This window comes from Camelus ferus, chromosome 13, assembly GCF_009834535.1.
Source record: "Camelus ferus isolate YT-003-E chromosome 13, BCGSAC_Cfer_1.0, whole genome shotgun sequence".
NCBI lineage: Eukaryota > Metazoa > Chordata > Mammalia > Artiodactyla > Camelidae > Camelus > Camelus ferus.
In genome coordinates, this window is record NC_045708.1 from 45,005,082 (window position 1) to 45,015,790 (window position 10,709).

At 43.5% G+C, this 10,709-nt stretch overlaps 1 protein-coding gene across 5 annotated transcripts in view; it reads left to right on the forward strand.

Moving 5' to 3' along the window:
• The first annotated feature begins 1,562 nt into the window (after positions 1-1,562).
• NFIA (nuclear factor I A) overlaps positions 1,563-10,709 on the forward strand; it is a 340,770-nt gene continuing 331,623 nt past the window's right edge. For 2 of the 5 annotated variants that reach the window (XM_032494424.1, XM_032494425.1), the window contains exons 1-2: positions 1,575-2,103; positions 7,490-8,021. In XM_032494424.1, coding sequence (XP_032350315.1) covers positions 2,077-2,103; positions 7,490-8,021 — 559 coding nt within the window. In that variant the 5' untranslated portion in view covers positions 1,575-2,076. Of the gene's footprint in view, positions 2,104-7,489; positions 8,022-10,709 lie in introns of all 5 variants that reach the window. The other 3 variants (XM_032494426.1, XM_032494423.1, XM_032494422.1) reach the window with 3 other exon arrangements.

The window sequence follows — 10,709 nt, forward strand, 5'->3', positions numbered from 1 at the left end:
TCTCATTTAAGGTTTAAATCATTACTTCCTCTCACCCCATAATAAATAACAGAGATGTCCAAGGGTATTTAGAAGCGGGGCGTGTGAAAATGGTCTCTTGAGAATTCAGGAATTATTTTGGCAATAAAGTAACAGGAGAACAAGCATAAAGTAATGTAGAAAGATGCAGAATATTTCAGAGGATTTTATTTTGTTTTCTCCAGTAGCCTATTTCTCGCCCCTTACTTTAAAAAAAGGGGAGGGGGTTGCGTGCGTGGGGGAGAGTCTGAATGAGAGTGGCCTTAACATGCCACCTCACTCTCACCTGCAGAGTGGGCATTCCTACAGGAATTTCCTCTTTTTAGAGGCTCTCTAGCTGTGTAACCTCTACCAAGGTGCAGATTCCCCTGTCTGTGTGCCAGAGTCTTTCAACGTGATACACTCATCTTTCCTTTTGGAATTTTGAGAAGGTTTAGAAAATGCAGCAGGCTGCAAACTAGACTGAGGGAGATGAGGATGAAGTGATGGGATGGGGGTTTGGAGGAAGGAGGTACACTTTTTCCCCCCCAGCAGTGAGGAGAACCTAAAGAGAAAATATGAGGTTAAAAAAAACTGGAAAAGCAGGCTTATTGGCAACTTGCCAAACCCTAAAAACCACCCCCCTTTTCTGCCAAAACAATACTTTAGCAAACCTAAAATAATTGCAGGAAGCTCTTTTCCATTTTAAGAACTATTACCTGGGGGAGGGAAAAAGAGGGGATTCTTAAAAGGCACCCTTCCAGAGGTGTCCCAGGAACAGGGACGGTAATGATAGCCTATGTCCAGTTCTGGGCACGCGTTTGTGGACCAGAATATCTCCCTTCCCTAAGGGGACAGCCCTTTCGCATTTTTTTTCTCCTCCTAAAAAGAAAAAGATGTCACAGCTAAACCACTGTTGTTTCTGAACGTGATAGAACTTTTTCTATGGCGTCTGTGTTCAAACCCACTAGTTTCATAGTCCTGGGAGGGAGAACGCTCATTAATCTCCGCCTCCCTTCCTCCAGACAACCCCCCCAGCCCCCAAATCCGGTGAATCTTCCTTGTGAAAATTTCCCCCACCACCCCCGCTTCAGGAGGCCACAGGACTGAAGCTGCACAAAGTTTGCAGAATTTTGTGCATAATTACCTCTGCCGACGATCTATTCCCACAGAAAGCTTCGTTGGAGAGATTACAATGCTCTGAGGCGTACCGCGTTTCAGAAGGGAAAAAAAAGTTACCTAGGAGGTCTGATTTTTTAAAAAATTTGCATACATGCAAATTTGCCCCCTGACCTTCTCCGCGGTTCTCTTCGTACCCACGCAGGGAACCGAGGGGTGCAGGGCAACCTCGCAAAGTTGCCCAAGTCCTCCACCGAGGTCCGCGAAGGTCTGCGGCGGGGATTGGGGGATGGGGACGAGGAAAAGTAGTTTTGTTTGCTTAAGCACATCCTGTGGCAGCCTATAGCTGCCCGGGAGTACAGACTGTAACTGCTCCTCACTGCGTTACCCAGTAATGCGCTGAGCGGGGACGGGGGGGCGGGGGTGCCGAGCGAGCGAGCGAGCCAGCCAGGGAGCTAGAGAGGGAGCGAGCGAGGAGCGAGCGCGAGCGGCCGCGGAGGCTCGGGACCCGGCTGGCCGCGCGGCGCCGCAGCCGCCCCCTCCCCCACGCACCCCCCCCCCCCGCCCCGGCGGCGGCGCGAGCGGGCGGCGGCCGTGCGGTGCGGTGCAGAGCGGAGGCGGAGGCGGGCGCGCGGGTAGCTCGCGGGCACCGGGCCGGCGGGCGCGGGAGCGGGAAAGGGTGCGCTATGCCTTTAACGCCCGCGTACAGTAGACATGTATAGTGGAGTGTAGGGAAACTCTAGGCGGGGTTAAAGTTCAGCTCATGGAGCGGCAATAGCGCTGGCTGGCTGCAGTTGAGCCGAGTTGGAAATGTGAACGCAAGAAGCAGGCTTGATTTTTTTTTCTCCCTCCTTCTCTCTCTCTCCTCCTCTCTCCCTCTTTCTCCTTTCTCACCCGCACTCACGCACACCTCCAAACCGCACACCCAGACGCACACGCACACCCCACCGCCCGGCAGTGATGTATTCTCCGCTCTGTCTCACCCAGGTAAGCAGCTGTTTGGATGCGGAGAGGCTGGGGGGGTTGGGTTGGCGGGGGCAGACCTGCGGCCGGGCCGGGGGTGCCCGGGACCCCCGCGCTGGCGGGGTCCGGGGCATGGGTCCTGGGGTGTGCCCGTGTCTGCGCGTGTTTGTGTGTGTGCGCGTGAGCTCGTGGAAGGGGGGGCGGAGAAATACAGCTTTAAGAAAGTAACTTTGTTTCCATGCGGGTGCATTCCTCTTGTACGGCCATTTGTGTGGGCACATGGCTAATGGCGCCCTCTTATTAATGCGTTAATTAATATCGGGGCGATTGACTGCGGAACGGCGGTGTTTTCGGACGCCCCGCACGTGTTTCAGCGGGGTTGCAGCCCATGACACGCTGAAATCTGGACTCAGCGTTTCTGCAGTCGCGAGGCCGGTTTCTGTAGTTCCGCGGCGCCCGTGGAGGGGGCCGCGGACGGAGTCCCCGCACAGCCCGCACGCTCGGGGCCGCTGCACCCCCGGCTGCAGGAGAACTCGGGTCCCCTCGCCCACGACCCGCCCGCCGAGCCCGCGCCGCGGCAGCCTCCCGAAACTCTTACTTTTGTTTATTGTTTGTCAGCCTTTGGGGTCCGGCCGCGGGAGGAACGCTGGCTAGCGCCCCGGGCCCCGGCCGGGACAGCGCCCCTCGGACGCGGGCCGGCGGCGGCGAGCCGGCCCCGGGGCTCCGCGGCTCGGGGCCGTGTGGCCGCGCGTCCCCCCGCGCCGGCCGTGTGGAGCCTGCGTCCTCGCCGCCCGTCGCCGGCTCGCTTTCCCCAGTGAAAGTTTCGGTGCCGGGACGAGCCCACGGTGCGCAGGGCGGCGAGCGGCGGAGGCCGCGGGCTGCCGGCCGGGGCGCGCCCGGCGGAGTTGGGCTCCCGGCCGCGAGCCCGAGCGGCGGCCCGGCCCGGACGCGGCTCCTCCCCGCCACCGCAGCCTCCCGCCGCCGCCGCCGCCGCCGCGCAACTCGGGCCGCTCCGCGCGCAGGACGGGGGCAACTTTTCCCCTCCGACTCAACTCGGAGCGTGGGTCTCTCTTGCCCCCAGCAACCCCGCCTTTCCATGCCCTGTCTTCCCATCCCTCCCTTGTCTGCACCACCCCTAGGCAAAATATTGCTACTTCACGGCAACAAATCTGGTCTCTTTTGAATATATTATTTATTTTCTTTGACTAAAAGACAAGAAGTCAAAGTGATTTTGCGCTAAAAAAATTTTTTTTTTAAAAAGAAAAAAGTGTGAGCCTTCAGACTGTTTTGGTACATTGCGATCTGACCATTAATCACCCACATGAAGTTTGTATGCTTCATATAAAAATGTTAATTCACCACTCCCTTAAACCTGCTACCACTTCTTGCCTTCATTTAGCAGGAGATAACGGTTTAACTGGAATACTTTCTGGAAGGCTAAAAAGTATCAAGAGTTTCTTCTCTCTAGATTCTGGATTTATTTCCCACATGACATTTCTTCTTACTGCAGTATCTAACAGTAACATACTGGCTATTTGATCTCAGAAGACTCTTAAATGCATCTTTTATGTTAAAATGGTCTGGGATTTAGGCCTAGCATTAATAATGGATAGCAGTTGCTTTTAGTTATTGTAAAAGTTTTAAATTTTTTTCCTAACAAACTTCCAAAGTTCCTATTTTAGTAACTTGTGGAAGTATGGAATGAAACTTTTCCAACCACTTTTGGCAAGGTTCACAATTGCATATGGATAAGATGCAAAGTGTAAGATAATTTGAATGAGTTATGACTACAGTGAAAATGCTGAGATTCAAAGGCTGAAGTTCTAGCTGGCAAAAGTTTGCAACACATAGAACTGGTTGATAATACCAGTGTGCTGCAGTAGTGGGGAGGGACCTTAACAGACACATTAGCCTCTTCAGTTAGCTCTCAGTAGAGAAGTTTATATTTTGGGGTGGTGCATATATGAGGATACCTATATATCCATGCAGGCCCAGGACATAGTCAGGTATTTAACAAAGTCGGATTCTCTTGGTTCATAAGCTATTATCAATTAAGAAGTTTTTTTTTTTTTAATATAGTTGGCAGTGTGATGAATACATTCAGTAGGCCTTCTTCTGGAAACACCACTAAGAGAAACGGTTACTTAGTGTAACAGTTTGTGAAAAAAATGTACACTAAATAGTGAATGAGAGCCATATATTTTATGAGTTCTTCTTTTAAAAATTGATTTACAATTTATTTAACTTGCTGGAATATTTATAAAGCTTTAGAGCCAGTTTTAAAAAGAAAAACTTAGGTAGTTTATTGGTCATTAAAGAAAGAACGGTAAAGCAGTGATAAAAAGTACTCTGAATGGAAAGAATAAACTCCATATATGTGTATGCAGTTTTATAAAACTTTATCAGGAAAATGCCAGACATCTATTTTAATCCATGTGGGCATATCATAACCAAATCATGTACCTGGCTGTGAGATGATAACAGTAGAAATTTATAGGTGAACCTTTGCAAGAAGTAGTTCCAGAAGTATCAGCATTCCGTAGTTCTGAAACTTGGCTTACTTACAAACACATCAACGTTGAAGATGCTGATTCAAAGTCCTACCGTGTTTGAAACAGGTTTTCAGGTTTGTTTTTATTGGTGGCCTGTAACTTTCTCATCGAGTACATACGTAAAATATTCTTTGTATTCTCCTGAATATTTTGAAATATTATGTAGCTTATAGTGATATGTGCAGCAACATAATTTATAAAGGCATAGGATTTTTTTTAAAAAACTCATTTATGCTGTGCTTGGACATTTCCTGCAAGTTAATGATATTCTTTAGTTTTGATGTTCTGGAGTATTTCTAATTGTGCATTGAGAATAATAACTAGCACTTTAATGGTTCATGTAAGTAAGAGTTACACAAAACGTTGTGCACTTTTATTGGCACATTCTTAAAACCTTTGGGGAATAATAACTTATAAATACTTTTGATGCAAAATTGGGGATTTAGATTATTCTTAGTGATTAGTTGACATAGTTGGCCTCATTTAAGGATTTTTATGATGAGATATATGGGCATTTGGTTGGCAGGTAAACAAAATCCTTTTGAACACGAATGAACGCAGTTCCCAGTTCTCTGAGAACCATATTGGGAGTATCTTCGAACACTTAAATGACACATTAGGAGAGTTATTTTAACTGTTTATTATCATTAACAAAGCTTTTTAAATAAGACAGCATTTTGACATAAATATGAATTGTTAGGATCTCAGTTATTCTTCACATTATAAAATGGGGCTGAGACTTTAAAATGAAATCCTCCTTTGGTGAAAGCTCACTTTGTAGTTAAGGTAGACTCCAGGCGTTTTTGCATAATTCCACGGAGCCTGGTCCCTAGCATGTCCTGTGTATGTAAGAAAATCAGTCAATGTGAACGACTGTTTCAAACCCCAAATTTATGTGTTTTATAGCATTTCAAGGATGAGCTCAGAATTTAGTAATGTTTAAATGCTTTGCTGTTTGGCATATACCTTACTAGATAAACTGTGACTTGAAAAATTCTCCCCCCACCCCATTTCTCGCTTCTAAAGTATAGCAATGGGAAAGATTCTCAAACACCAGACTTTAAAAATGCTAATAGTTTGTGGTAAAGGATAATAGAATTCTTGTATTTTTCTCTGTTTTCTCTCCAGTTAAAGAATGCACACATGTTAGGAAACTCTTTTGGGGTCTTTTATTGAAAAAGAGCAGTTTTCAAAGCTCAACTTGAAATACAGAGCCTGAAATTTGTTCAGAGAGAAAAAAAATAAATGTCAATTATTGAAATGATTTATTATGTATTATATTAACATAAACTTTAAAAAACCCATTGTATGTAGTGTTTAGATGATTGATTATAATTTACAATATTTTAACAGGCTTGATTGTTAAAATATTTCACCAATTTTAAGCACTCAGTTTACATTTGAACATTAAAAATTAATAATTGCTTTAATAGTAGTAATATTTTGGACATTACAATTACTCGTGCCTCCAAAGTATAAATTTAGATGGATATTAGAAACCGAGAAAGAATGCGTTTTAGAATATTTGTCTGTCCAACACCCTTTGAAAAAAAGTCATCAAATATCTCTTTGGTTTTCTTATCCTCATTTATTTGAAAGTAAATAATTTATCTTTTAGGGGGATTGTATGGTGGAGAGAAGTTATGTAAGATTAGTGTGGGTTGGTTAATCAAAAGTTAGATGGACTCAGAAAGGTTTGTGGAGGTTACTGTTTAATTTTTCCTTAATTTTATATTTCTGTTTCCTAAGAAAATGTCAAGTAAAAGAATCAAACATTTTTAATAAAACAGTAAGAAAAATTTAAATGTTTTAAATTCAATTTTACTTTTAAATTACTTGAATTTTAAGAAGCAACCATGAGGGTTTTCCTGGAGTCTCATAAACATTGAATATACCAGGTTTCCTGTTTCCCTGTGAGAAAAAGCCTGAAATACTATTTTAAAAATTTAAATAATTATTCTGTTTTTTAGGGATGATTATTATTGAAGGTATTTCACAATCATGTCAGTAAATTAAATGTATTTAGTTGCAACAGTGTTGTCACAGTGACGCATTCTGTTTACTATCTGGCTTGTATGCTTTTCTTTGTTTTTTCTTTTTTTTCCTTTTTGTTTCATTTTTATAGTATAAGCAATTATGTCTTAGACATAGATCTTTTATTTTAATCTGATGAATATCAAATTCATCTCTTCTTTTGTATACGGACCTGCCACATTTTTCTAAGTTTTTGACGAAAAAGATTTGTGTGCAACTGTCACACTTAAAAAGGAATTCAGATGTTACCAAAATGACTAAGAAACAGATCAGAGCCTACATGCAATATTTTTAGAGGGGAAAGTCTTTGTTTTCATTGATCGTGGAGATGATTTTTGCTCCTAGACTTCCATAAACATTGACTGGCATCTAAATGTTTAGGATTTGCCAATCTGGCGGCCGAGCCCTGGCTGTACTACAAGTAGTGAGGTCAAGGCTGGAGCAAAATTAGATATGCGTTCCTTGAAATAGGGTTAAGATTGTATGTTGTTATAACCATTTTGATAAACTTCACTTCCTAACTAAAGGATTTGGGATGTAGGCCTGACAGTAGAACGTGTTACACTTCGGTGAACATACCAAAACAGTTTTTAATTTTTAACAGTTTTCTTCTTTGATATTGTGAGACGTGATACTGATAGTTTTTCCCCCATCAGACTTCCCATAGGGATCCCATGTATGATTTTGGTAACATAATGCTTGAATCAAATTTCAAGTGAAATAAGGTTTTTTTTTCTTTTTTTTTTTAAGGTGACCATCTGAAGAAATGTTGCTTCCTTTTGTTTTCATTACAGTTACATTTTTGTTTTTATTCATTTCCCCAGGATGAGTTTCATCCTTTCATCGAAGCACTTCTGCCCCACGTCCGAGCCTTCGCCTACACATGGTTCAACCTGCAGGCCCGAAAACGAAAATACTTCAAAAAACATGAAAAGCGTATGTCAAAAGAAGAAGAGAGAGCCGTGAAGGATGAGTTGCTAAGTGAAAAACCAGAGGTCAAGCAGAAGTGGGCATCTCGACTTCTGGCCAAGTTGCGGAAAGATATCCGACCCGAGTACCGAGAGGATTTTGTTCTTACAGTTACAGGGAAAAAGCCTCCGTGTTGTGTTCTTTCCAACCCTGACCAGAAAGGCAAGATGCGAAGAATTGACTGCCTCCGCCAGGCAGATAAAGTCTGGAGGTTGGACCTTGTTATGGTGATTTTATTTAAAGGTATTCCGCTGGAAAGTACTGATGGCGAGCGCCTTGTAAAGTCCCCGCAGTGCTCTAACCCAGGGCTCTGTGTCCAGCCCCATCACATAGGGGTTTCTGTTAAGGAACTCGATTTATATTTGGCATACTTTGTGCATGCAGCAGGTAAGTGCGATGGGGACAAGTCGTCCCACTTGCTGGCGTGGGTTTCTTTCCTGACGACCTCTGTCTATGCTGGGACATTCTGGGACGCCCGACGGCAGGCCGCGTCCCCGCCGACAGTGTGCTGTCAAAGGTAGACCAATGGCAGAGGAGCCAGACACTCCAGTGTTGGGAGGGTCCACCTTCATTCAGGTGGAAAAGCATAGCTTTGAGAGAATTCTCGCCAAGTTCAGTTCTTTTGGCAAGCCGTGTTATCAAAGGTGTTGGTAGTCAGTTATGGCATATGTTTAAATCTCATTTTTTGATGAGGGCTGAGAAAAGCTGTGTAAAAACCTTCGTAATAAAGAGCATATTTGAACTGGCAGGTGATCTAGTTAAAAGGCATTTAGTTTGGTAGTGAGGCAATATTTTTAGTTGCTTTTCTTTTGGGAGTGTTTTAACCTACTGGGGTCACTTGAACCCTCTGCTAATTAAGAAGAGGTTGGAGGTAAGATTGCTATCAAATTGCTGATCATTTATGAAGGAAAAAAAGTCACATTAATACGCAAACTTAGTGGCTTTCATTAGGAATACTTGGCACTGTTTAAGAAAGCTAAGGGAAAAAGAAACCAATTCTTTAAGTAATTGATGGAGAAGCTAATCTTAAAAGTAACCAAACCTGTATGGTTTGACACATGAACACATTGAGAAATCAGTATTGATAATTGATTTAGTGAGTTGCTTTGATTCATAATGAAATTATTGTTCCAAGGCGGTTTTCAAGGCATGTTTTACCTGTTCATATTACAGCATGTAGAGTAGCATTCAGGATAATAATATTGAGGGCTGGATGAAATAGTGCATTTTCACTTTGTTCCTTTCGCCTTGTTTTAGACAAAATGCTCATTGTGTGATGTGAAAGCTCAGGTCTTGTGTAACTTGCTGACTTTTTATATGTACATACTGGTCTCGCTGGATTACCTTCATAGCAGTTACTTGAGCCAGATGGAAGAAAGAAGGTGGTGGCGTCCTACCAGTAGGTTGTTTTGGGGGTTCACGTATGTATGTATTTTTTCACAAAGGAAAGAAAAGATGCTACCTGTAAAAGCGACTCTGTATTGTTTGGCAAAACATTTTTAATTTTAAAAATGTGAGCTGTTTTTTTCAAAGCAGCCAGCCGATAGCCTGTTCTCTATTATTATTCTCAATATATGTTTTAGGAAGAGAACTTTTGTTATCCATCTGTCCTTACATAAGAAACTGGAGAAATTTACTTTGCAAGCACGTCACATCATCATTTGCATTCTGTTGGCAGGGGATAGATGAGTATTTTAGAGGATGTGATCTGTAAGTGTTTCAAATATTTGGGTTTTTGAAAATGTATACTTAATTATAAGAAGCGCCTGTTGCTTTAGCCAGTTATGGGCAGCGAAAAGGAAAAGGCCACATCTTTCTCAAATGACCTCTAAACAAGAACAGGTGGCCCTTTCTTAACCCCCTGTTGACCATATTGTTGTTACTTCATTTTGTCTATTGAAAAAGCAGGGTTACAATTTTTTAAAAATTTATTTGCATATATAAGTGGAGATTCTGCTGGGGCAAGGTGCAGAAAAAGTGTGAGTGTCAGAGGGGCTTTCAGGGAGTGCTCTTTGAAAATCTTGTGTTTAATCTCTTCAGTATTTGGAGAAGTAAACAATTCATAAGCGATAGTAAATGCTCTAATGGACCAACGTAGAAAATTGCAGGTGCCAATGGGTGATGCCCATCGTGGTATATGCTTCCTTAAGGGGAAACATGGAAATGAAATACCTGTTACCGTTAATCAGTGTGAGCAGCATCCCTTCTAAGCTTTAACTGTGAACCTCTCCGTCAGATTCCCCGAGATGGAGGCTTTCTCACTCTTGCGGCCGTTTCATCCAGGATGTTCTCTTTCACTGTTGGGTTTGTGCCTGTGCTGGGACTCCTCATCCTAGAGGCATCACGGTTGCTGGTGGTTTCAGTGACCTGAATGGTGATGTTGGTAAAATGGCAGGGAGAAGGTTGCTGAGCAGAGTGAGCATCCTTATTGCTTATGAAAGATTTATTGACAGCACCGTGGATCAGACTACCTTTCGGTTTGGTTTTCGTGCGTCTCCCAGAATCCCTCGGTCGCCTGAACCCCGGCCAAGTGCAGGCCATTGGCTCTGCCCGCGCAGCCCTGGCCGCCTGTGCGCACGGGTCCGGATCTGAGGGGACGTGCGCAGGGCCTTTTGTCTGAAAATATTCCAGATTTGATTTAAGAGATTCGGAGACCTGTTATTTGTGGAAGGGAAGCTGCCAATACAAATAGGAGGTAGATCGGTCCACTCACATACAACTGATTTGACAAGCATCTGTTATAATACTGAAGATTTGTAAACACTAAACAATGTTTTTACCTCCTTAAAAGTTTTGAGAACTTGCCAATATTGGCAGGAGGCAGAGACTCTGAAACGTGCTTGGAGAAACATGCCAAAACCATCGCGGCCGTTTCACCTATAGCCTTTTTTTTTTCCTCTCTCCCTTCTCTTTCTTTCAAATGTTTTTTTTTTTTTTTTCCTTCTGAAATGCCTTTTCCCCCTCCCTTGATGGCCATAGAAAGATCTTTTTTTCTTTCTGAGAATGCATACAATAATTACTGCTTCATGCCTCGGCCTCTTCTTTGGAAGGAAGTTGAAATCTTAGAACACACAT